This window comes from Ammospiza caudacuta, chromosome 12 (genome assembly GCF_027887145.1).
Source record: "Ammospiza caudacuta isolate bAmmCau1 chromosome 12, bAmmCau1.pri, whole genome shotgun sequence".
Lineage (NCBI taxonomy): Eukaryota > Metazoa > Chordata > Aves > Passeriformes > Passerellidae > Ammospiza > Ammospiza caudacuta.
Window position 1 is genome coordinate 15,154,078 of NC_080604.1, and position 27,482 is coordinate 15,181,559.

The following is a 27,482-nucleotide window of genomic DNA, read 5'->3' on the forward strand; positions in this document are numbered from 1 at the left end:
GAAAGAGACAGTGAGGAGGATGTGGCAGGTGTGTGATGGAAGAGGGAGGCTACTCAGACATAAAAGTGGAGTCAGAAGTGAGGAAACTTTGAGGATTAGTAGGTGCTTTCTGCCTTAGGTACTATGAGCACCAAATTGTGCAAGTTCATAGCATTTTGCAAAGCTGCACATACCTGCAAGAACTATATGACACTGAAAATTTACAGAAATATAAGTAAAGATGGAAGAGCTTGCTTGAAAGAAAATTAAAAATTCAAGACTGTATTGTCGTTGTCCTTTTGTGCTGGAAGGTATTGATGAACAGCACTGGTTTAACATTGTACCACAAAGATGCCTGAGAGCCCACCCAGCCCATGGCTGCTGCATTAGAAATGGGGAATTTGGTGTAGCAAAAATTGCTGCTGCAGTTTTGGGAGGCCAATTTACACCAACCTCCTTAGAAATAGGTAAAAGGAGCAGCAAACAAACTGTGCTGGAATTTGATTTTTCAAAGCATAACATTAAGGAGAAAAAAAAAAAAAAACTGCCCGACAATAATTTTCACTAGATTTCTAATTTAATTGTGAACTGAGGTGTGGTTGTCATTAGGGAAGTGACTGTGTAACTTAATTGACATTTCTGCATCCTCTGTGTTTGTGACTCATTGATGCTGGCTTGAGTCATCTGTAATGGCCTGGCTGGAGGGAGCCCAGGGCTGTGCTGGGAGAGACAAAGAAAGGACTTTTCTTGTAGAATGAATAAAAGATGCTGGGAAGCTGAGACGATTCCTTTTCCTTATTTTAAAGGAGAGATTGATGTGACCTCTCTCACCAAAATCCTTTGTGTTGGCTGGAAAAGAGGAAAAGGCTGGAAATCTGTGCTGCATCCTAGGCCAGCTTAGCTGGAGCAATTCAATTAAACCCCTGCAAAATGCTGGAGTTCCAGATGTCCATCTGAGCTGTTCCTTTTCAGCCTTTGCATTTTGCCCAGGAAATTTTCCTGTTTAGCCAACAGACTTCATTGCTTTGTTTTCATTTAAAAAAAAAAAGAGGTGGAGATACTTTTTTCTCACTTGTACAATTTTGTACCAAATTCAAGCTAGGAGCAGAAGAAAATGAGAGCTAACTTCCATTTGTGGTTTCACAGTTTTGAGTTTAGCCTCTCCAAATGTGTGAAGCTGTACATCAAGGAGTGGGTGTTGTAAGATGATCTGGCTGTAGTGCTTGTTATATTTTTTCATTACACCATTTCATTTTCCTTCCTACTTAGGTCAAAATGGTTATTTTTACCTAAAAACTGTAAATTGAGCAAATTGAGAAAACTCTTTTAAGAGACCAAAGTCTTTTTTTTTTTTTGGCCCCCCCCTTTTTTTTTTTTTTTTTTTTTTTAACTCAGAGGATGAGAACAGTTTATACCTGATGGCAGTTTTTATAAAATAGCCTCCATCCTGATAAAATGTTACCCCCTGGTGTGTCATTTTTCCAGCTGAACTGCTGGTAGGATTGAGAGATCTTGCACACTGCTGCTTAAATAAATAGACTACATGCTCTATGAAGAAATCATATTATTTTCTCAAAGGAGAACAAGTAGGCTCAGTGCACTGAAATTGCTTTAAATAAACTTGCAGCTACTGTAGCCATTTTTTGCGCAGCTGCAGATGGCAAAGTCTATCAATCAAGCTTCCCCAGCTTTGAGAAGCTGCCACTGATGCTGCCTCTCCTCTGTGTTTCAATTACATTTTTGTCTTTTACAGAACTTTGTATCTGAGCTATTCTATTGCTCTAATCAGATTGTGCTTTTGGGCTGAGCATATCTTTTGTTTTTCCTTAGATATATGTGTATTAAGATCATTCAGTAATTTGTTAATTGAATGTGCTATTCACTTGCAGTAAATTAGCTGAATTTGTGCAAGAATGCTTTGGGGAAATTAATTAATTTAGCAATGGAATAAGTCAAAGTTTGGGCAAAAGAGTGCCTTACAAAAAGAAAGGAAAATACATTGTCTGTTGTTTCTTGCCATGCTGCAGGTTGCAAATCTTGTGATAGTGAATGGAAGAAATGCTGTGGAGAGGGAGCTGCAGAGTTTTCCTCAGCCTGGTGCTCCAATCAGCCACTGCCAGCAGGTTACAATGCACGATCAATGCTCCTCTCTGCTAACAAAGGAACTCAGTGTGCACAAACACAGAGCACTCTGAACTGAGTTATTAAGCAAACTTAACTCTTCCTCCGAGTTTCATGGTCTTGCTTTCTTTTGATACAGTCTCTTGTGTCAGGAAGTTGCACCAACGCACAGATTCTGTTCAATGTTCTTCTGTAGTAGCCAGTGCTTTGCTCTTTTTGTGACACTGGTATTTCAGCCAACCTGTGGTGTAAAAGTGACTATTTATGCTCCTTGTGTTTTCAAGCATCCCTGCTGGACATAATGAAAGGGGAAGTTGCTGATCTATAACCTGCTTTGTCCCATCCTAGGCCCAGAATGTCTGCAGCTCAGGTGCAGAGGCAGCAGGGACAAAGTGATGCAGGGGCTGAGTTAAAGGCTGTGAGGAGCAGTGGTTGCAAACAGCTTCATTGCACTCAACCAAAGATGAGGGACAGCCAGAACACCTGACCCCAAAGTCAGTTCAATAGCTCTTAAAACCATTGTGGACTTCAAAAAAGTAAAGGCAAAAGTGCAGCTTCCTCTTTGGCACTGCTAGTTAATACACCCTGCTAGTAGCTATCTTCCAATGCTGTAGTGAAATATGAAGTTCATACATCACTAGCAAGCTTTCAGTCAGAATGATGTATTATTCAAAGTGGAATTAGCTAGAAGGATCAATGCACACCCATTACTCTATTTAAAATAATCATTGGAAGACTCATTAACTTTTTTTTTCTCTTCCCTTGAAACAACATAGTGATTGAGACATTTAGGAGCACCCCCTCCTCCAGCATATGCACCTCTATGACTTCAGAATATTTTCATTCATAGCAGGATTATTAACACCTGAAGGCCAAAACCCAAATTTAACTCAACAGAGTTTGCCTTCAAATCCCTAAACTTGAAACCAGTTGCCATAGGCAAAGACAAAATCAGCTCTAATGCACATTTTAAAAAAATCAAAGGCCATAGTAGTATCTGTGTGAAATAGTGCGTGTGCCACCTTAAGGTTCAGTGTCATATCTTGCCTGGGTACCTGTTATTCTCTCTGATTTTACACATGAGTAGAAAATTGAAGTATTAAGGGGGCTGTTTCCATTTCTTGTTTTCTCTTACAAATATATTCTGCAGGATACTTACTTTGGGCAGTCCATTCATTACACAGCAAATGCCTTCTGCCTCCCTGCTCACCTCTGTCAGGCTGCAGGCTTTTGGCCAGATTTGTCCTTTTGCATCAGCTCATATGGGAGATGTGCAATTATAGCTTATATGGGGGAGATGGAAGAAAATATCATCTGTGGAGGAGCAGGAATATATCATTCTTGGATCATTTGGTGCTTGTGAAGGTGAAAAACTTAGAGCACCAAATCTAGCTTATCATTATGTCGAGAGCTCTGTAGGCATTTTCTTGGCTTCATAGATAGCTCAGTGTGCTGTTGTGTCAACCAGTATCCCTTCTCACCCATCAGCTCTCCTGGAAAGCTCCAGATAAATATTTCCTGCTTTATTTCAAAGCAAAGCACATGTAAACTTTTCATATCTGTTCATCCGCATTCCAGATCCAGCTGGAATCTTACACTTCCTTTTATTCAGTAATGTTTAAGAAACTAGATATTTATCCACAATCAGATTTTACAATGTGGACTTCAAAAGGGAGAGAAGCAAGAGGTGGGACAATGGAGTTAGTGCAGGGCAGAAGGGTGTGGACCACAAAGCCAGGATCCCTTCCAAGTGCTGCAGATTGATGCAGGTTAAAGCATCACTGTTCAGAAGGATTAGGAGTAGGGCTGCCCAAGCTGATAGCTGGCCCTGAATTTATTTGGCCCTGAAGACATGGATTTGAAGAGCTTCAAAAGCAATATCCCTAGTGCTTTCCCTTTAGTGAGGAAAGAATGTTTCTTTTGATGGTGATTATCTTGGATTCTTTAAATCCTGTTGCTGTGGTGTTAAAATACGTATTGTGTGGCACAGTGTTCACATTAAATGGGATTCTTATAATTTCTGTTCTAACTAACTGAAAATCAGGTCCTTTCCCACAGAGATTGGAGACTGGCGTCTGTCCAACATCACTGAGCTGCTAGAAGAATAAATTGTTTAACCATGTTGATTGTCCTGAAGCCCTACAGGACAATTTAATCTCTGCAACCAAGTTAATTCATAATAGTTTCCTTTTTCTTCTTAGCTGTTTGTACAGAGTGCTTGGAGCTTGGGTTTTTGGCTGGTGACTTGTATATCTTAACTGCAGGCTGTATGGGAGCTGAAGGCACACAGTTGGGGGAATATTACCCCTGACTTTCAGTGTTGTAATTGAAAGTAGAGTTTGACACATTGGCATCTTTCTGTGTCAGCCATTGTCAGTGGCTTCAGCTGCCACGGTTAAGTATGTAGTCATTCATCCTTGGCAGGCAGCGTCCTTTGCAGCACGAGAGGATGGTCTCTGGATGTTAATGCTCAGCACTCTGGGAGCAGCTGGCTATATCGAATTCAAGGCATGCAGATTTTCTTGGCCATTTTACTTAGCAGATGGGTAAGGCTTGATAGATGGAAGATTTAGTTTCCAAGTCAAGGGCCAAATGTTGCAGTGGGAGAGAAAAGTAAATTATATCACTATTCAGAGGGGAAAGGCTCAGGTACTGTATCACAAAATTGTTGCCATTCATTTTCCTCTGCCTTGCACAAAATGCATGTCATTTCACCTTTCAATATAGCCGACTGTGGCATTCTCCTTCACTTTGAGATGCTTTGCAATACTGTCTGTGAGCCCATTTAATGAGCTTGAAAGCAGTTGCTGCAAATTTATGACAGTTTAATGTCTAAATGCCAGATATTTTTTAAGGTGGAAATGAAAGAGGAATTTGTATTTTGTATCAACCCAAATAGGTGAGTTTTCTTCAGTTCTTTTTTCCCCCACACCCTTTTCTTCCAACATATTTTTAAAAGGAAAATGTATTCCTTACTCCTGATCTGTTCAAATGATTAATATTCACCTACTTCTCACAAGGTAGCTGGTACCCAGTGATCATTAGAGAAACTTGTGGTGCTCCCTCCCGACCTCCTTGGTTGGTGGGAGGATAATCTGGGTTTCAGATTTCAGCCTTTAGCTTTGGGCAATGGGAGTGTCTGGTGCTTTGGACAGGGGTCTTTGAGTTAAGGTCTGATGTTGCTGTTTGGCCTCTCCAACTGCCTCAGTGTGTATTTGGGTGTTTCCTTGTTTTTATTTGTTGGTGTTTCTAAAATAAGCACAGTAAGATCAGTATGTTTGCCTGAGATCTTTTTTGCAGCTTTATAGAACTGTTTCCAGCAGAAAGACAGGTCATGGATTTCTTACATGACTTTAGCATATGGCTTTAATTATACAGCATGTGGCATAAATTTTAACACTTTATGATTCTGCTGAGTTTTGATAAATCAGGGTCTTCAGGAGGTTCTGAGTTTGTCCTATAAAATAATCAGATGAACAGAGAGCTTTGGCTGCTCTACAATGAGTGATAGAAAATGAGAACAGGTTGGTGTTTTTTAACTCATGAGGACAAGCTGAGCTCAGTACAGCTGCAGCACAGGGGTAGAACTTTGCCCAGTAAAGTCTATTTTCACTTGCTGTGTCTTGGTGGCTGAACTAGCATGGTGAGCCTGGCTGAGGTGCTCTGGTCTGTCCTCTGTTCACATTCCTGCTCTGCTCAGTCACTGAAACTGTCCTCTTTGGAGTTTTAATGTCGTCCTGAGAAGAGGCTGAGCTCCCTGGCCTGCCTTCAAGGGTACAGCTGCAGCAGCAGCACTTTGAAGCACAGGGTCAACACATTGTGCTGCTGAGAGGTGTTAACAGTGCTGTCAATAGAGCTCATGGCTGATCAGCCTTGTTCACTGAAGAAGGAATAATTTCCCAGTCCCTGCATCAGATGCAGGAGCTGTAAGTAAATCTAACCTGTCTAGAGTAAGATTTCCACCATGCCTTCATGTGAAGAGCATATCTGGTTTATGACTGCAGAATGGGGTCACTTGTGCCTTGCCTTTTGCCATATTGCAAATTTTTGTCTGAATAATTGCATTAACATCAAGCCACTCTTTCTATTCAGAATGGCATGTGCACCAGGTACTGGAGTCACCAAAGGGTAAAATAAACAAGAGATTTTGCTTCTTCATATCATGTTCGTCCCATATTTACCCTATGGCGAGAGCTCTGTTAGCACAGGAAGCTGCTTGATGATATCTCTGTGTTTGTTTTTCCATTGTGCTTAGCATGACAGTTACCTATTTATTGCTGCTGAAGAGGATTACAGGCATTTTTCAATTATAAATGATGCACACAAGCATTATTTCATCTGTTTACTGCAGACCTATAGAGTGTTAGTCAGTTTTGAGCAAAAGCATCTTGTACAGGAAGCAACATTTGTAGTAGTGGTACTGTGGGTATTTTAGGGCAATTTCAGGATGCTTTTCCATCTGTCTGTTAATACTCACTCTGCAGCATTGTAGGCTTGTGTTTGTGCCTAGAATTCCTTGTCATTCTTGGTGTTTCTTCTGGTAAGTTCTTGAAGGAGTAGGAGAGAAACTCACAGCTTTTCACGCACAAGAAAAGCCTTGCCCAGGCATGTGTTGGGTGAAGCCAAAGTGCCCAGACCCAGTTACAGATGTGTGATCTTTCTCTAAGGTACCAGCAGAAATGTGGAATGTAGAAATTCCAATCTGAATAATTCATTGCTGTTGTCCTTCAGGATATGTTCATAAGATAAAAAAATACATGTCTGGAAGAACACATATTATATAACAAAGGAAGTAAAAAAAACAGTTTGTAGGAGGATATAAGCTCAAACTTCATGGCATGGAATTGTAAAGCAGGTCAGAAGGACATTTCTTTATTCTGGAGATTTTTTTCCTTTCTGCTATTTTTTTTTCTTCCTTTCTTTAAAGTATCAGCTGTTATCAGAGACAGGATTCTTGTATGGGTGAATCTCTGATCTCAACCAGTGTGGTAGCTGCAGGCCACTTAAACCAGAGATGTGCAGCAATGAGGATAGAACTTGACATTTTGGATTTCAGAAACCTGATTTCCTCTGTGAACACAGGCAGAAAAAGGATACAAAGAAGTGAAAAAAAATAGAGAGATGAAATTCAAGGTGGTTTTTTTTGGTTGTTTAAGAATTTGAAGAAAAAGATGTAAGAAAACTTTTGTTCTGAAATCTGAAGCCTTGTACAAAATGAGAAACCTTTTGGTCACTTTTCTAATGGTCTTACCAAGATCCTGAAACAGTTGTACTGAGGTGTGAGAGAACTGTGTGTGAACGTAAGGTAAGAGGAAGGAAAGCACCTGGAAGGAAAATAAAGCTATATCCCATGCAGGTCTGAACTGACATCTCTGCAAGTGGCACTTGCTTGAATATGATTTTTAAAGAAACATGAGATCCTGCTCCCCATACCCCTGGAGAAACAAGATTACAGATGCATGGAGCATTTGCCTTCCAGCCTCCATAGAAATCCTGAGCCTGTTTTGTGCTGCTGAGGAGCACAGCACATTGCAGAATGTGCTATCAAAGGGGCTGCATGGCTGGATCTATACAGCCACACCACCTCAGATTAAAGGGGCGCTGCCAGGGCTGAGGTTAAGGATTGATCTACTTTGACACAAAATCCCAAAAGGAAGAGTTCTAACCTTTATGATCCTTTCTGTCTATTTGCTTTTTTCAAACTGATTGCAGCTGTCACCAGAAATAAAACCAAAGTAAACAGAATAAAACTCTTTACCACTTATAGTTAGGCAGCAATAAATAAAACATTGTTTAAGTCCAGAGCAATATTTTCTTATGTTCTTGTCCTTAAATGCTAGCTGCATCTTAATGATTTTTTTTTCAGTGGTACCCATGGTTAGAGAAACATGGATAAATGGAAAAGATGCAGGAATGTGTCACACAACAGGCTCTGTATTTTTAGTGTTTCTTTTTGATTTGTCAGATGTCAGAAAGAACCTACAAAGTGGGTAATTTGGTCCACTGTCCTGTGATTATTATTTATACTGGATCCAAAGTGTACAGAGCACCCCTTTGGGCATATTAAAGTTCATGCTTCAAAGAGCTTGCAGCCTTCAGGGTAATGGTGTTATGTCCAGTAACATCTGAGCTGTATATATTTCAAAGCTGCTTTTGCTGCTTTGATAATTTTATTGCATTTCTTGCCCTAGATGATCATTGCAAGTTCTGGAGTACTGTGATGAGAGAGGATTTTCAATTTCCATTTACAACACCAAACCATTTTGTCTCTAGAGAAGTGCATGAGAATGTGTCCTGAACACAGCAGAGTAGTTCATAGGGCAAATGAACAGAAAAAGAAAAGTGGTTTGTTTTGGTTTATCTCAATGCAGTTGGCTGAGAAGATAATAAGGTTTCTAAGAATCCTAATTAGTTATGGGGAGGAAGGACAAGATGAGAGGCACTTGTGCTTGTGAAACTTGGGCAGTGAATTCCAATTTTCTCATCAGGCTATTAAAATTTGTGATGTTATTACAGCACAGTTTTTGGATGTGCTGTGGTCAATGATGTCCTCCTCCTAAGAGCAGCTCCAGGCTGGTTCTGCCCTTCATAGATCAGTGTGCTCCCTGCTGGGCACAGGGTCCTTTTTCAGGGTTTTCTTCTTTTGTCTCCACTCCTTTCCAAATACATTAATACACGGCCATAATGTGATTAAACTCTGTTTTTCCTCATGGCATTGAGGTCATCAGCAGGCAGTAAAATACAGGGCAGCTCTTTTGTATGGGATGTGTTGCCTATTAGGAGCTGTCCATCCAGAAATTACCAACACTGCTCAGGTTCTGAAGCTGGTGGGGAAAAGAAGGAAGAATGTACCCCATGAGTAAGATACATGGCAGTATTTATCTCCCAAAAGTAAATTGGCAAGTGTCTTAAATAGTGGAAGATGTTCACAGAAATTGTGAGTTATTCCTACAATACCTCTGAAGAGGCAAAAGGTTAAAAAAATGCATTATTGGTTGTGAATTCCTTGTCTGTTTGCAAGTAAGTGACTGAAATGATGGGTTTAATTTGGAAGTTGTGAAGCTTAACAGGGTTAATCCTTCCTGCTGCCTTTCCCTTCTCTCTCTGGTGGTAGATCTCACTGTTGTGGAGGACATGTTCAATTTCTGAGTGATAGAAGGAATGTTCCAGGTCTTGGTCTAGCAGTGCAGGCAATTACATTGTCTAAAACGGATTGTTTTTTTCTAGATCTTCTCACAGAGCTCTTTTGCCTTTCCTTTGTCCAAGAGACACTAAATTAAATAAATTTAAAAATATGAATAGCAATGAGATGCCAAGGCCAAATTCCATTAGGGCTGAAAGGGATCCAGCTTCCCTGACTGCAGTGGCAGCACCAGATCTATGGCCTTGTTGGTAAGGAATGAACTGCTCTGAGATGACTTCTGTTTATCACAGCAGTTCTTCTCTATGAAAGAAGGAGTAGATGGAGAAAAATCAGCTCTGTGTTTTTAGGCTTTGCAAGGCTGATAATTGGTTAATGCTTTAAAGAATGCAGAGGACACTTTTTGTTTTTATTTAACCTTCCTCAGTATTTTGTGACACCATGTACCTTAGGCATTTGGTGAAGATCCATTGTAAATGTGAGAACTCAGCAGCTTGTTAGGTAACATCTTTTTTTTTTTCTTTTCTCTCGTTAGAAGATTAAACTGAAACTGTTCTGCCTAATGCCAGAGTAGATGTAACCAATCCTGTATCCTTTGCATGTAGGTCAGTCAGAGGGACAATTCAGCACTGGATCCCATTATCCATGGGTTGAAGGGCGTTGTACATCATGGTAAGTAGCTGCTTAAACTTTCTACTTGTTGGGAAGGGGAGAGGGGCAGAAATATTGTCCTTAAGGGATCAGGTCACCCCTGGAAGGACACAGTGAGCCCACACATTCCTCATTCACTGATGTTTAAGGGCATCACAGGCATTATTTGATAGGTAAAGATCAGAGTCATTTGTTACCTGAGAATGGTTTGGGGTGAACAGTAAACAATTTGTTTCTTTTCAGTCAGTGCTCCAGAATGCATAAGTTATCAATCACAACCTGCTGCAATCTATCATTCATATTAGAACTTCGAAGGCAGCCTGGATGCTTCACTCTGTTATTTATCTTCTGTTTGCTCTAAAAATACACCTCTCTGAAGTTTCTATTTGTAAATAAATTATTTGTCTTTCAAATTTAGGGAAATGATAATGAAACAGAAAATTAACTATCTATGAAAATTAATTAAACTTTGCTGCAGATGAACATCTTTCTAATGCTGGCATAAATACAACCATTCAGCTGTTCTGATGCATATACCTATTATTCTTGAACTTATAGCAGGTACTAAAATAAATATTAATATATTTTATACTTTTATAACTAATTTTTTACTTGGGAATTTTCCTGAAGCCTTACCACAGGTAATACATCATCAGCAATGACATCAAGATGCTCCGGTTCCCAAAGTACTCTTGTCAGGTTTTAAAATAATGATTTGTAAAGTTTTAATAATCTCATTGTAATTCAAAAGGCATCTGCTGGAATGGTGCTCAGTACAATAATAAATCTCTGTTCCATCTATAGTGCTGTGATAAAACATCTTTGTACCTTTTCTGAGGATTGTCTTTAGACATTAGGTAGTGCTGTAGAGCTTAACAGACATTTTTTTTCTCTTGACTGCAAACCTAAAACTAGTTGACAGTGTTAGATTAAAACAAATAGGATCTTGGATTAATTGTTCTCCTTTCAGAATCATTTAACTTTGCAACTGGGAAGGCAAATAAATCCAAACACAGTGAAAAATGGGTTAAAAGATAACACGCCATAAAGTCCTTCATTTAGAGAATTTTCCTTAGGTTTTGCTACTTATAAATTGCAGTGTTCTGCTGTGAAACAAAACAACACACTGAGCTGAAAAACTGGTGTGGTTTTCCACAAAAATAGAAGTTATTACTTCGCTCCTGCTGGATAACAAAACAGGCCAGCAAAAGCAAAGCTGGGAGGCGTTAGGCTGCAAGGTTTTTTTTCAATGTCTGTGTAATTTGACACTGCAGCCAAGCTGCCATTTAACTGGACTGGGTGAAAACCTTTTAAGAAAGATTTTCACCAGTTCTTAAAACCTTCTGATTTTTATAGATTCCCACATGGGACCTGTTTTTAGTTTTGTTCTCTACCTGCTTTCTATTGCAAGACTCCAACCCCCTGCAAGCACGCAGTGCTTTGGCCACCTCATCAGGTTTTTCTGCTCCCTGTCTTGCTCCTCACAGACAAAGCAGCCACTCATGGATAATCACACCAGGGTCTCCTTAGAGGATTCTTCCATGCCCAAAATTAATTGTTTGGGTAGGATGTGACTCGTCCCCAGGCTGTGATTCCCTGGCCACACAATGATCAGTCCATGTCTGTGCTGTCTTACCCACAGCAAAATCTGGGTGGATAAAAGGGGTTTATTTTTGTTTTGCACACAATGCACAGAAGTCTGCTAGTGTTTCAAGTAAAGGAAATCACTTGATATATTTCAATAGCTTGTTTCCTTTTCAAAACATTAAGGAAGAAAAAGAGGAAAATCATGCTTTCCTTCCTGTTTCAAAGGCTCTGATTAAAGGCCTTTTCTAAGGTTCTTTTGGTGGTTACAGTAAAGGAATTTCCTCCTGCAAAGCAGTTGTTGAAAGAGATCATTCTCTTTAACTTAAATATTGATAGAACACTTCAGTGAAGAATTCTCATATTATCTCTCTTTTAATGTTATTATATAGAATAATAGTAAAGATGTGAGGGTTTTATTCCAGATTATAACATTTCTTTTCTTGATGTGGTTTGCTTACATCTTACATGAGTACAGCTTTATGAATTTATCTGAAAAGCTTCTTCCTGCTTTCCATTTGCCTTGCATTCAACTGAGACCCTAAGGCAACAAGGACTTTTTGGCTGAAACACAGTGAAAAACTCTTGTGGCTTTTGAATAGAGTGGTTGGATCAAGCAGGAATCCAACAAAAGAAGGCAAAATTGAAACCTTAAGTTTCTTTGCATTTTATAACATTTCCATCACTATGTTTGTTTTAGCTGGTTGTCACAATACAGAGGCATATACATATAATGTAAAATTAAGAATACTTACAAACGTTGAGGTTTTCTTGTCCCTCTCTCTCCATCTGGCAGAGCATGTTTCCTGGGCTGTGCTGCACACTCATTCAGTTCTCAGCATGGGAATGGCACACCCACACAAACCCTCATCATCCTCATTTTGTCATTTACTGGAAGGCCTGGCCCTGTTTGGGGACTCCACTCTGTGCAGAGCTCCCACACTGTCCCCACAGTGGTGACAGATCTGGTAACACTCAGGTGGATACACAGATGATACTCATAGATGATATGGGGTTTTTTAAAATTTTTTGTATCCTTTTTTCTGTGAAGTTCTTGTGTTCTTACATTGCCCTTCCAGGGGTATGCAGACATTTCCAAAGTCACAAGTACTTTCTGTAGAAGTGAAAGCAATTTTTGCTTGATATTTCATCAGGGATTTGAAATGCTTACTAATTTGATGGAACATAAATAATTGTGCCCTTCACAGTGTCACCAGCTTAGTAACAATGATAGAGAAACATACACATAAAAATCAATACAGGCTTAGTTGCTACTTAGTTGATTTTGTTTCCTCATCTCCAGGCATAATTTTGTAGAATCTTAATGGTGACATTAAACTTAATTTTACATGAGCAACCATATAAAGTTTCTTAGCTGAAGGGGAAATCATGGTGTACCAAACTGCCAGATGATGTCTGGATCTATGATGATGCTTTGGGGTCAGCCCCATGTTCTTTCAGCTGAACAGGTTGTTCCCACACCTCTCCCCAGCTCCTGCATCTGCCCTCCAAGAGCAGCCCAGGATCACTGAGAAGGCTCTTACAGGAGCTGTCAAATGCTTGTTGCTGATTTTGAAATTGCTTTTGGGTTTGTGCTCTGCCAAGGATTTGTCACACCTCCTGCCAGCCAGGTGCCTGCTCTTCTCACTGCCCCAGGGCTCGTGGGGAGCCACAGAGCCCAGCCAGGAGTGACAGCTGGGAGTGGGCAGCCCTCCCTGGGGAGGGGATGGGGTACAAGCAGGTAGGCTTTGGATTTTCTGGGGCTGACTTGCTCTTTCAGCTCTGAATGCTGGGGGTCTTTTTTAGCTCCTCTTTTAGCTCCTTTCATCATGAAATGCTCTTCTCATCATGAAAGCTGGTGGGAAGGGTCTATCAGCAATGCTGGTGCTGACAGGACGGAGTATGCATGTTGTTCATGTTGTAGTTGGATCATAGGTTAAAAAGCCACTAGTGCCTGGCTGTGGTTGCAGCACACATGGGGCACTCTTGGTGCTGCACATCTGACTCCTCTGCCCATTTTGCTGCCCAGATGCTCAGCTGGGTGCCCTGTCCTGAGCCCCTCTCTACTCCTCATCCTTTGTGATGCTGAGGATTGCAGGGCAGCAAGGAGCTGCTCCTGTGCAAGGGCTGAGGAGGCTGCTGAGGTCTCGGAGGGAATGATTGTGCCCTTGTGGGAATAGGGACTGAAATACCAGGTTATGTGTTATACAGTTGATTTGCATTAAAATGACTATGAAAGCTTTTGCCTGCCACACATTCCAGCAAGGTCTCAGAGGAGCACCTGGCAGGATGGAGCTATTGCACAGAAACATTGCTTTTCCCACCTTTGCTGTCTTTGATTTGCCCTTTTGGTACTGTTTTGTGTGTAAGCCTCTTAGAGCCTTTTCCTTGTTTTTACCAGTGCCTGGAAGGCATTAAAATGAGCCTTCTTTCCTGATGTCAGTCCTGGGGTGGCACCCAATACTGGAGGCTGTGTGACATTCACATTTTCTCAGCCTGGCATGCTGCTCTGCACAGGACCACCATCCTGTTTTACTGTGCAGGCCAAGTGTTGTCAGAGGGGACAGCAGCCCACACTACCCCAGGCCCGTGGAAAAGATTTCAGGGTGATGGAAACCATGTTTTTGTCACTCTGTCCTGTTCTCTGTGGCTGTCGTCAAGAATCTACACTGATCAGCAGAAAATTATTATTAGAGCGCAAATAAATTACCACAGCAGAAAAGGCTCAATGTCACAAAAATGGGGCTCTTATTACCTTCCTTGTCAAAAGTGAGCTCTGAATATCAAAGTGCTTCAAGATCAAAAGCTTAGGTACAAAGTGAATCAATGGCATCTGTTGCTTGTTTGTGAACATGAGGTGGGGTGAGGGGAGGAGAGGAACCTTGGTTTATTTAAAAAGGACGTTGGAAAAAATCTTAAAAAGCTGTAACTGGAACCCAGCATGGAGCCGAGTAAAGCCTTGGATCTCCCTTGAGATGGGCCAGAAGTGGTCAGGCAAGGGATTGCTAAAATTTCTGGTCTTGCTGGGGAGAACTTAACCAAAATACAGTGGAAACAACCGCTTTAATAATTAAAAAGGATAGAGAATAAATATGTTGCATATCTCTTCAGTTGTCCTAGGTGAAAAATCAGTGAATAATCTGTTAAAATAAATCAGCACTAAAAAAGAAGCAATCTAGACAGTGTTAGTTACCCTGTGGATCTATCACACCAGAATGCATAATAACAAGAAAACACCATTAGCACCATGACACGTTTTTCCTTTTGTTTTGAACTTCAACCATAACACCGCCTGACAAGCTGTTTGCCTTCTACACCAAATATCATGGGGTTGTAAAGAAGGGTGGGGGAGAGGGGTGAAGGTGAGATGTGATACCATGGGACCCCATCTTTGAAAGGAAAACTTTGAAGGAAGCAGCAGCTCAATTTGGAACAAGGAAGGACCATCAAAGGGAGAGCAACAGTGTACGTTAAACTGAGAAGGAAACGTGGAGGAGCATTTCTTTTTCCTCAGGGATGAGCTGGATATATTCTTTTGTTTTCTGATCTGTTCTTGTGTTCACAGTCAGAGTAGCCCTGTGAAAGGGGCCAGGACACGATTGCTGTGGAGCAAAGGGGAGGAGGAGGGAGGTGGGAAATGAAGATGAGAGCAGAGGTGATAAGTTCACACCTTTATATAGGGCAGCTCTGTGCATAGCTGCAGGGGTCTGTATCATTTAAAGGAATTAATGGTGGAAGTGTTGGAAATCTCTGGTCCTTCACCTGTCTGCTCTGCAGGAAGCAATGCTGGTCATGGCTGAGTAAAAATCAGTAAGCTGACAGAGAATTAATAATTGCACAGAAAAACTAACTCAAACTAACAAAATAGATTGCACTTGTAAAAGTTAGGAATTAAAGCTGATGTTGAATGTGAACAAATCATCTGCAGGGAGTAGGTTTTGAGTGCTATGCTGGTGGGTTTTGGGGCTATTCACTGAGAAATGAGGGGTGGAGAAGTCTGAGAACATGTGGTTTTGCTCTGGCTCTGCAGGACCAGATGTGAACAATCCATGCTCCTCTGGGCACTTCTGCTTCACTTCAGCCTCTGCCAGGGTCCAGCTTTTGCCAGGCATCCTCCTCTTCTCTAAACTTTGTCATAGTTTCTTTTTTCTCTTATGGCTGGTGCTTATTCTGTATTTCTTAGTTTCCTTGCCTGTCCAGCCTCATGTACCTCTGCCTCAGATCAGGTTTTGTGAAACCTGGAGAAGTCTCATCCCAGTCTGGGATGCTAGCAGCTGCTCTGCATCAGCACTGCTTAAGCATGAAAGATTCAGAATAACATTTTCCTTCTTTAAAGAGTTAAGACCTCTTCTCTGCAGCTAAGCCTTTTCCTCCTAAGCTGTTTTAAGAAAGGGAGTGAGAAAAATTAAGCCTGAGACCAACACGTGGCATGGAAATGGTTTTTTGTGAATAAGAGTCTTGCCTTTTTTATTCCTTCCTCCTGGCTTTTTGTTCCTCTCACTGGTTGTCTCAGATTAAATTAGTCTGCAGGACTGTGTTATTATCTCACTCCCCTCCTCCCTGCCATGCTGTGCTTGCTGTGTCCTTACAGCTCCTTACATTGCTCAGCAGAGGCTCTTTTAAAAAAAATTTTAAGTAAAAGTGAGAAAAATAATTGCACAATAAATGACAAGAATTACCCTGAGTACAGAGAACTGTCAGATACTGCTCTTCCTGCAGGATTTACACAGCAAGCATTCATCTGATGATTCTTTCAGTTAAAGTAATATATAACATTTGTAATCTCATCTTTGAAATCACCCCCACGAGTCTGGTCCTTGGCTGTGCTTTGCTGCCTGCTTTATCTGGGAAGTTCTGGCTCAGTGGGTGTGCAACATGGTGTCCTTTTGATTATTTGTGTATGTTTGCTTTTAAAAAATTTGAATGCAGAAGCTTTAGAATGTCTTGGCTCGTTGTGAAAATGAAATTGGCAATAACATTGTTTAATAAATTTGGGAGACTTTCAAAGCTCTTCATATTGGTATTGCAGATTTCAGTTATTCAAAGTGTAGCTGGGTACCTATCAGGCACTGCACATACGTTAATTTTGGAAATAAGCTCATTTTAAGATATTGTTTTCAATGCAGCCAAGTTCCTGTTTTCTTACAGAAAATCATGATGAAAGTCCCAAAGCATTCCATGAGATATAAATGGACTTGGCATATAGCTATTTTCTTGTGATGTCCAATCCAAGTTCCTGTTAGATTTAAAAGAGTTTTGATCACAGATAGTTGTGTGCTGTTTACCTGCATATCTCAAGAAGCCTCTTACTCTAGTGATTTGGTTAAAATTCAGGTCTATTTTTTTCCACTGATTTACAGACTGTATTTTTAGCAAGTCAGTCCTTGAAGGCAAAATTGATGGATCTTTCAAAATAATATTTGTTGGCATCAGCTTCTGAAAACTGCAGTAGTTGGTGGAGATCCACTGCTGGTATCTGGTTTAAGATCTGATTTTTTCTTCTGCTCTGTAAACTATTGTGCACAATTTAGTATTAGTTCAGACCTAGTGGTGATGACTGGACAAAGAGTGTAAATAGGTCAGGCTTTTAAAGCATGTCTGCAGTTGCTCTGTCTTTGGGTCAAGTTGTGCAGAAATTGGCTTTGTCCCATGCAAAATGCTGGGGAGATTTCTCAGCCCAAACAAAGAATATGCTGGATGTGACTTTTCGTGTTGCTGTTGTGAGACAGAGGCCAAGAGGCAGATGTGAATGGTGTATCAGAAGGTCAAATATGTTACCAGCTGGCTCAGTTAATTGTTTTTTGTGAATGTAAGAGTTGAAATACAATATTGTCCTTTCATACTGTGGAACTCTTAGTATTTTAAATGCCACATTCATTGTCTTAATGGTCAACAATGAATCTGTGGTGCTTGCTATTTTTACCTTTGAGGTGTTAGAGTGAACATGTTTTTCCAAGCATTGGTGCTGTAAACAAAGCATTGCTGTTTGTTACCTGTGGGTAAAACTGCATTAGTGGGGAGATGTTTTGGGTACTGTTCTTTGCTGCATCACCTGGGAGCACTGGTGGCAGCAGCAGGTTATTGTTCTTTCCCAAGGGAATGCTCAGTATTTCGAGGGCCTGTCTTCAGGGTCAGCATCTCTGCTTTCCTGATTGTTTATATTTCTATTTGGGTGCTCAGATGGGAGGAGGACAAGGAGCAGCAGAGAGCATTGCAGGGCTTACATGTGAGAGGGAGTAGGTGGCTCATGGGTCACTTTTGCAGCATTGAAATCAGTGATTCACAGGTGTTTGCAGGTGAACACATTTGCTTTGCTGTCTTTTATTGCTTTTGTCTGCCGGTTATTTCCTAGTACCTGTCTGCAAATGTTGTCTCATCAGTCATGTAGCTTCCATCCTTTTCCACTTTCTTCCTCCTAGAAGCTCCTCACTCCACTCAGTCTGTTCCCAGCCTCCTGGACACAGTTCATGCCCATCCCAGGCACTATAAATGGGAAACAGGAGCTGGTAATAAAAGACAGTGAAGAAAGGTTTTTTATTATTTCCAACCTTGTTCTTTTTCATTTAGTAGGAACTATGTATACATGCACACAGAGGGCATATATATGTATATATTAAAAATATATCTATGATAATCAGTGAATGCTCTTGCTTAGCCTGGAAATTGTTCTCCTTACAGTTTTACCAACAACAATAACTGACTTAACGTTGAAGTCTTTGAAATTATATGACTTCAAAATGCCATATTCAAAACCGTCTCAAGGTCTTAGGAACTTTAATTTCATGGCATTTACTGTTTCAATATGCTCTTGAAGGATATGGCAGGCAGGCACTGGAGTTTCAAAGTCCCTTTTTCTTTAAGTTTCATGTGAAGACCTTTGTGACTCCGATTTCTAAAACTCTGCACCATGCATCTAGATGGCAAGCAATACAACAGAATGATATGTTTTCAAAAGTGTTACGTTTTTAAAGCATAATCAATTGATTATCATCTATTTTGGTAGTCATTTTAATCCAATTATACGTATTTTTTCATTTTAATCTTTGGCATTCATTATTGAAAACTTAGAGCGTTGCTTGTAGCCATGAAAAATTAGATCGAGTACACCCTGCCCTACTTAAACTGTATATTAGCAAAGCTACTTTTTCCTTGAGAAATATTCTTTTTCACAGCTGACTATGACTTCCCAGGTGCTTGGGAAAAAACCCTCCCTAATTGATAACCAAAAATTAATCATAGTCGGATACTTCCAGTTTGCATTCAAATAAGGTATTTCTCTGTCTAAATAAGCTTCCTTTACTTGATTATTCATATTGTAGTTCAAAATGTTTAAAAATGAAAGACAGAGTTGGATGAAATGTAGACTACTTAATACAGTGTGTATTTAATATAAAAGTTATGCATTATTCATTTTTGCAATTTGAATAACTTTGAATTTAGCATCCCTGTTCTTCATCTTTTCCTTTGATGAACAATTAATTATTAAAATATAATATTGTCAGCATATGGCACAAAAATCCTTGAAAGTGTAAAATGAGCTTCCTTCTCCTGCCATCCTTTGATAAAGGGATACCATATTTGTGGATTTGCAGAGCCTTTATCCAGCATCCTAAGTGATTCCATCATTGTAATTAAAAGATTACAAAAGTTAGAAATAGTTAAATTGTTAATTTTAACTGCAACATTTTTTTTTTTTAAATTTGAGAGGAAAACACTTTAAAATGTGCCTCTGCCTCCCAGCTCTTTCATGTGCAGTCACTGGCTGTTAGTGCAGGGGATGTATTCAGACACTCTTTGGGATTTATCATGGCCCACTGTATGCTGAGTGCTGATACAGAGAGACAGCTCTGAAATAGGAATCCAGTGTCAAGGTTTGTGTAGTGCATTTGGAAATCAAGTCCTGTGCCTGAGTTTCTAGTTTTTCTAACCAAGTTTTTCTGCATAAAAATGAGCCAATCAAATTAAATGCGACCTTTTGCTGTGATTATGACTTCTTGATTAGAATCTCTTTGAACTTTGGTCAATCACATATATTATAGTATTTATAATTTAAGCATACTTTTTCTCACAGAGGTATGCTATGATGAGGAAAAAATGTGGATTGTTATTTGTTTATTTCCTTTTTGGAGATGCAGATATAGTCAAAATCTACTTGCATTAGAAGGAAAAGAATTGTTCACCAAGAGTTTGCAGTAGTGCCTTGACTTTAATAGAATTACTCATGTTTTGGAATGCTAAAAGCTATGAAAACATCACAGACCTGTTGATATTGTGCAGAAAATAGAAGATACGTGAAGTGTATGTATCATTGGCATCGTGCAGCAGCAGTGAAGTCCCCCAATTATCAGACTGCTGCTAAGAGGCTTAGGCAACTCCTGATTTGATCAAGACTTATAGAAGACTGTGGGATGCTGTGGAAGTGAATTCTGCAGACTTCATCCCATTTGGAAGACGTGTGTCAATCACCAGCCCACCTGCTTCTCCCTTCTGTTGGGGCAGGAGGGGGTGGTGGTGGGTTTGCTCAGCAGCTCTGGTGAGACAGAAAAAAGACTTCCCTCAGCCCAAGTGTGGGCTCCTGTTTGAGGCATGCAGGATACTGAAAGTAAGGAATAGAGATGTCCAGGAGAGCCCCTCATGTCAGCCTGCCCGAGGCAGTGAGCACCTTTGCACTGAGGCTGAGAGGGCGCTTCAGCCTCTGAGTCAACATGGATTGCAGAGGATTAATGCTCAGGGATGGCAGGGAAATTGCCTTACCTGCAGCTGTTCCCTCCTTTTGTTTGTTTCTTTTTCTTCACTGGCGTTAAATATTACCAGCTTGTCACTGTTACTTGCAGGTGAATGCTTCCAGTGCTTAGGTCTGCATTTCAGGCTGTCCAAGGAGATTCTCAGAGAAAAAAAGGTTTGTCCTCAGACTGCTGGACCCTGGGAAGGACTTGCTTGGATTTGGGAGAAGGGGCAGCAGTTCTGCCTGCGAGACCTATTTGTGGTGGAGTGCTGGCTGTGTCTGGCAGCACCCTGGCAGTGCCAGCCTGCGTGGGTGCAGGCAGGCCTGAACAACTGCTTGGATGTTGCTTTGAGCACCACGTTGAACTTCAGCAGTGTCCTGTGTCCCTGCTCCTCAGCCCAGCTGCCTGGCAGCTCCCAGGGAAGTTTGGCTGAGCAGCATGGCTCTGCCTCCTCCATCTGAGCAATCCACTGAGGGTTTGACTCTGCTCCTGCATCCCTTTCTGCTGCTGGCAGAGATGGGACAGATGCAGTGCCTGGTGTGCTCTGGTCAGGCAGCAGCAAACAGGACCTGGCTGTGTCCCACTGGGTCCTGTCCTGCTGCCATCAGGCTGGAGAGGCACTGAGTACAGGAACCACTGACTACAGCGTTATTTCTGTACTGACATAAACCAGTGGGGTAGCAAGTGCACTTCACACCTGCACACGTTCAGATTAGGAGGGTGTGTGTTTGGGATGGGGCTGACTAACATTTTGGCTGCTCTTTTAATAAACCACACGTCAGCTCTTACAGAGGGTTTCCATTTTTCATTACATATATGATAAAATATGTTGTTGCCATTACACCTTGTTAGGCTGCCTAGCGATGTGATGTCTGTTTTAAAGACACATTAAAAAAAAGTGTAATCCTGCTTGTCAATCTTCCCTGCAGAGAAGGAGACCTTTCTGGATCCCTTTGTGCTGAGGGAACTTCTGCCAACGTCTCTGGGGAGCTACTACCGCTACACAGGGTCCCTGACTACTCCTCCCTGCAGCGAGATCGTGGAGTGGATCGTGTTTAGGAAGCCTGTGCCCATTTCTTACCACCAGGTGTGTTTGTTTGGTCAGTGAAGCCCACCCCTTCATTTGCCCTCCTTAAGACAGTGTTTTCAGAACCAGCCAGTTTAATTTGGAGAACACAAATGTTTCTGTTGACAAAAAAAGGAAGTGTTGGTGATTTTTTTATTCTCTAAAGTAATATTGTTTCTGAACAGGAGCCATCAGTCTTGAGAAGACAGTACAACATGAAACCCAGCTTCCTTTCAGTGATTTATTTCATATTGTTTTTGTTAAGATTAAATTAAGCTAGGGTGTAAATAGTTACATAGAGTTCCCTTTTATTCTTTTTAATTGAAACTTTCTTTTCCAAGTAAAGTGAGTGATTTCAGTTCTGCTCAGATTTAGTAATTTGAACTAATTACATTAGAAAAGACATCTTTCCATTAATTCTCCATGCTTAACTGTTTTTGTAACACAGTAAAGCTGCCATTATGTGCTCAGCTAGCTGGTGCACAAATCTTTAAAATTAGCACATAGCAGCTTTTAATGTAAATAGACACAATGTCTGGAGTTTGAAGAATTGTTCTGATAAGGCAATGTCTAGATGAAGTCAAATGTTTGACGGTTCAGTGTATTTTGACAATGTCAGAGTGTGGTCTTTAGAAAGCCAACCTGCTGGATTTAGACTTGCCTCTTATTCCTCTGTTATAATCCACTGAAAAAAATGTTTTTGCATTACTAATTCTGTGATGTGCGCATGAACATTTCAGTGGGTGATCCTGACTGACAGATGTTGTTCTCAAAGGTTTCAGAAGTACAGAAGGCACTTGCCATACCCCTGCTCCAGGCTTTTTTCCTGTTTTCTAAATCTCAATGCAAGAATCTCCTATAGATTCTTTCATCTTTTTTTGACAGTCTGTGTTCAAAACCACTTGCAGTGCTTCAGCTGAGGCCCTCCAGAGGCTGAGGGCCACGTCAGGATTCATGTGTCAGCCCCCCATCCTGGTGTTATTTTGCTGTTTCACAAAAGTGTGACGGTGCTGCCTGTGTTCAGCTCCTGGTCAGCAGGAACCCTTTTGCTGGAGGCTTTCCCTGGAGCTCTGTGGCAGTGCTGAGCACACTGTGCCCCCAGGCAGCCCCAGTTCTGGCTGGAGCCTGGGACTCTGCACATGGTCCTGCTTGAATCAGACCCCTTGTTTTTTTTCAGGCTATTTCTCTGATTGTCGAGATCATTTTGAATTCTGTCCTTGACTGCAGGATACTTGCAATCCCTTGTAGCTTTTCACTACATCAATAAGTTTACTGTTTATTATTTGGTGGCTGCAAGGCCTGGCCCATGCTCAGTTTTATACCCTGTGTGCACATCAGGTGGGTCGCGACTTCTTTTTTCTTTTTTAACAAATGCGAATAAAATGGTAAATATCAATTTCAGCCGTCGGTGTAAAGGTACTTTATCCTGGCATAGCTCCTTTCCTGTGCTGTACAGAAGCAACTGTTCCAAATCAGGCCTTTAAAATTTGGCATTGTGCTGCTCTGTGCATGTGCATGTGGTTGAAGGGCTGGGAATTCTGTGTGTAGACAGACTTTCATTGATACTACAACACATGTGGAATAAATAGTAGCACTCCCCCCTCCCCAGTAGCTCTAGATGTGTGTGTTTCAAGAGCCTGCCACCCTGCCACTGCTATGATTATTATTTGTTCCTCTAACAGAAACAGTGTAACATAATCCATTGCCATAGTTTAACCTTCTTTATCACAAACCCCATGAAGCAGCCTGTAATCCCAGGGGATGACAGTGATACTGTTTAAGCTTTGTTGCTGTTCCAATTAAATTCCTGCTTTTGTGCAAAATACCTTGCTGGAAAAAGGACAGTAGTGAAGTGGTCCATTTGTGGAGGCTTCTCTATTTTATTTGCAGTCCTCCATCATCATCATCTTCCCTGATAATTAGACAACAAACCAGGACAAGCTGTGTCACCCTGTGGCTGCATTGTAAAGCTAAGTGCATTCAATGACCCAAAGCATGGCATTATCTCTCGTAATGCATACCTCAGAGTAGCTCATTGTGCTCACAACAGTTTCAGTATTTTTAATTGCCATTTGTATATCCAGCCCTTAGAAAACTACACATCAGGCTTTAATGGTTTGTAATTGCATGACTCAGAGTTTTAGATCAGGTTTCCCTGTATCTACAATAGTCTTACAAGAGCTTTTAATTTCTTCTTCTGAACAGGAGCTCTTGTACTCCTTGAAGAGCATCAATGTAGCTCCTTGACTGCAGATCTTAGAATATTTTTTTTCCTGGCAGCTATAGATAAATTAATTTCTCATTTGTCGTAGATAATATTTTTATAGTGAAAGTGATGTTGAAATGGCTTATATATACTTCAACACATAAAAAGTGGAAGGTTAAAAATCATGTTTGAATTGGCAGTTGTTAAAATGCAATTATACCTCCCCAAGGTAGCATGGCAGAAGAAAATATTTTAAAAGTTCTCTCTGAAAGTTTAAAAATTCAATTAATGTCACAGATGTCTAAGCCTAGAGACTTGACTTCAGAAGAGAAGTTACTACCCGAGTTCTTGCACTTTTATAAAGTCACCTTTAAGCCCTGTTAGCTGGCTTCATCAAAACTGCTTCCAGTGCATGAAGTGCAAAAGGTATGTAAATAAGCCCAAGAGTTTTGATCTGTGCTTTAATAGAAGGGTGCAGCAGGATCATCTGTTGTGGGGTTTTTTTAAAGACAAAAGTGTAAGTCAGTGCTTTCACCCCTTTTTTAATCCATCCTCCTATGCTGTTGAGGGCGTCCTGCTAATAATTAGGAAATGGTTTTTGAAATTTTTCAAGTTGTTTCTTTAAAAGAATCAGAAACAGAATTGTGTTGAGAACCTCGGAATAAGGCATTCACATAAAATACAGGAGGAAATAAGAAGGACAATTCAAATCCCAGCATCCATGCCTGGAAGTGGTACCTCAGCTCTGGAAGCAGCACCTGGGCTCTGGAAGCAGCACCTGAGCTCTGGAAGTGGCACCTGAGCTCTGAAAGTGGCACCTGAGCTCCCTGCCTGTGATGGGAACTGGTCACTGGTGGTCACCCCTCCCTGCTCATCCCCTGCTGTCCCTCTGCTGAAGGGGGCTCAGATTACTGGTTTGAGAGGAAAGTAAAGAATGGTAGTGGGTGCCTCATGAGTCAGTGGGTGATGCTCAACTGCTCTGTTGCTTCTTTGATTATTTTTATCAGCTTTATACACTGAGGCCACCATGATAATTCTTCCAGTTTTAAAATTTGGGGCTCACATGCTTCTCCAGAGCTTTTAGAGCAGACACACTTAATGAAAAGTGTGTGAGTTTCAGTGATTAAGCTGTCATTAAGCTATGAATGTTACTCAAGTCCCTTTTTGAATTCCTGGGCCGGATTCTGTGCTCCCCAAATCCATACTATCTATATGTGTAACTGATGTGATGCAAACAATATCAGGATTGATTCCTTCTCTGCTCTGTCTTGCTCAGTCTTTCCAGCAGTGACATAACTAATTCTGGTTTTTGTCCTGAATGATAACAAGGTAACAGTAAATGCCGTACCTACCTTGATAACTGGGAGAAAAACATTAGCTGAAAATATTTTCTCCTTAGTTTGCTAGAATTTTTTTTTTCTAAGAAACACTAAGATACGAAGCAACAGAAAAGTTTTTCAATTACAGTCCTTTCTTACAGGTTAATACATTTTCTTATAAATAGCTCAGATCTGAATCCAACAGAAGAACTTATTCCCAGAGGAGTGTATGCTAGCTGTGCCTAAAAGTGCTGCACGAGCTGTCTGTGGAGCTTAGCCTGGCAGCTAAACTTGGTAAGGTATTCAGAGATAAGGAGGTATTGCCTTATCCAGGAGAAAGCTCTCGGTGTGGCATGACCTGGAAGCGCTTTCTGATGCAGTACTGTGAAACAAAGCCATGCCAGCAGTGAGGAGGGTTTGGCAAGGCTGTGTCACACACAAAAGGGATCTTAAGGGCAAATGTTTCTTTGCCAATGACAGATGTCCACAGGTTCTAGAAGGCCTTCTCCCATGTTGGGCAGGATAAGCTCTGTGCTGAGATAAGGTGGTTGGCAATAATTTCAGTGGGCAGTCTGACTTCCCATGTGCTTTTATCAGTCTTGGCATCAACATTTTACTTCCTTGCATTTTGCTGTCTTATCAGCCACCCGGATTTCACCACATTGTTTTTCTAATTACCATCTCTTCTCTCCCCTGCCATGATGGCTGCCATCAGCTGGAGGCATTTTACTCCATCTTCACCACTGAGCAGCAGGACCATGTCAAGTCTGTGGAGTACCTGAGGAATAACTTCCGACCAGAGCAAAGGCTGAACAACAGGAAGGTATCCAAGTCTGCTGTGAAGGATGCTTGGAACCAAGATATGACAGACATGTTGGAAAATCCACTTGGTACAGAAGCTTCCAAAGGTAGATTATACTTTATAATTTTACACCTGACAAATAGAAGAATTTTTTTCTGTCTACTTTGTTATCAAATGGTATTAAGAGCAGCTGTGAGCTACCAAAGAAATAATGCAGGTTGTGCAGGCATTCCTTGTCAGTAAGTGTCAATAAATTAACTAATTCTGCTTATGCTCCAGATACCTGTACAAGGTACCATGACAATACAATATGTGGGTCTCAGAGCCACAAAATATGAATCTCAAACTGGCAATGTCCCTGGTTCTGCCAACTGGCTTTAGGGCTGTGGAGATACCAGACAAAAAGGGAAAACCAAAGGGCCAAGGTCAAAGGAAAAATTTCAGCCCCATTAGCACTGAGGCATTGGGTGTTTGAATGGAAATAAAGTGTCCAGATGTGGTTATGGGATTCATTTCTCCAGTAACAAGACTTCTGAAAAACTGCCAACCTTTTAATTCAGCGTTTGTATCACTCTGTTGGTAATGGTGACAGGAGGAAAATAATCTCTTCCTTTTAGGCAGGTGATTTTCTAATGTCTTGCTGAACTGTTTCATGTGCCTTTTTGTAGAGCAGCTGGTGCTTGCTTCTGTCAGACACCAGATAATGAGCTGGAGGGAGGTTCCTGTCGCACTGGCACAGGCAGCCCTGGCTACAGGAGCACATCAGAAATTCTGAGAGAAATGTGTTCTCGATAAAATAAGACTAGAAATAAATATCATTTACTACTTTTATTTGCCTCTATTTTACTGACTGGTGTTATTTATAGGTAGGAGAAATCACATGTACTTTCCAGTCTTCAGTCTTGCGAAGTGCTTGGTGCTTAACCAGTAGAGGTAAAGAAGAGAGGGGCAGTTTGCCAGAAGGAAACAGCTAAGCAGATTTACAGGCTTCCCTTTTTTACCTGGCATTTTCACCTGGCCAGGCACAGAAAGTGCAGATTTTAGAGGATGTGAATCATGAAAACAGCTGCGTTCAGCAGCCTCACCTTCCCAAGAGAGTGCTGGGAGAGTGTATTTCTCAGGGCTCATTATTCTCTGAGCATGCTTATTTATATATATATATATAATATACACGTACACAAACCTCATGTACCAGGCAGACTTGGGACAGAGAATTTACATCAGAAGTGAGAAGGAGATCTTGGGAATGAAGAAACTCTGCTACGCTCGGATGCTCTGGCCTGTAGTTTTCAATCAGTGTTGTAACAGCAACATGTGTCAGTAATTTCTTCAGTTATATCCTCGGTACATATTATTTACCCAGAACAGTGATGAAAGTTAATGAGTTACATTATGCTAAAAGTGACAGAACTGACTCGTTTTTATTTTGAGTGCAGCCAAGGTACCTCTGATATAACATTCAAGGAGATTTAACTGCTTTGGCCACATGCCTGCATATTCCTCACCTCACTGGATTGTTTGTAGGATTATAAAGAATCTTGGGGTGGTTTTCACCACGACAGTAAATGACTGAAACCTACAATTTTGTTAGAGCATTACAAACACTAAGGTCTGTAGTTAATGGGCTGATCTTAATTTGGAGCTGTCAAGAACAAAAGAGCACCTTGAATGACCAGAAGGATTCACCATGACTTTGATCTTTAAGAACCAAGCACACCTGGCTTAGTTGTCATGAGTCCACAGGAGCAAGGGACCAGCACTACTATTAGTCCATGTTTATGTGGTCTGGTTCTTGGGGACTGGTTTCCTGAGCAGGTTCTCTGTGGGTCCTCTGCCATTATGTTCAAGTACCTTAATGCTCTGTATTTATGTCTGCCTGGGAATTTG

The 27,482-nt window shown here is 41.0% G+C and overlaps 1 protein-coding gene across 1 annotated transcript in view; it reads left to right on the forward strand.

The window, feature by feature from the left end:
• The window catches only part of PTPRG (protein tyrosine phosphatase receptor type G), a 392,408-nt gene that overhangs the window by 271,860 nt on the left and 93,066 nt on the right, over window positions 1-27,482 (forward strand). Inside the window, exons 6-8 of the mRNA XM_058812679.1 lie at window positions 9,847-9,913; window positions 21,132-21,289; window positions 25,509-25,701. Of these exons, the coding sequence (XP_058668662.1) occupies window positions 9,847-9,913; window positions 21,132-21,289; window positions 25,509-25,701 (418 nt within the window). The remainder of the gene's footprint in view (window positions 1-9,846; window positions 9,914-21,131; window positions 21,290-25,508; window positions 25,702-27,482) is intronic.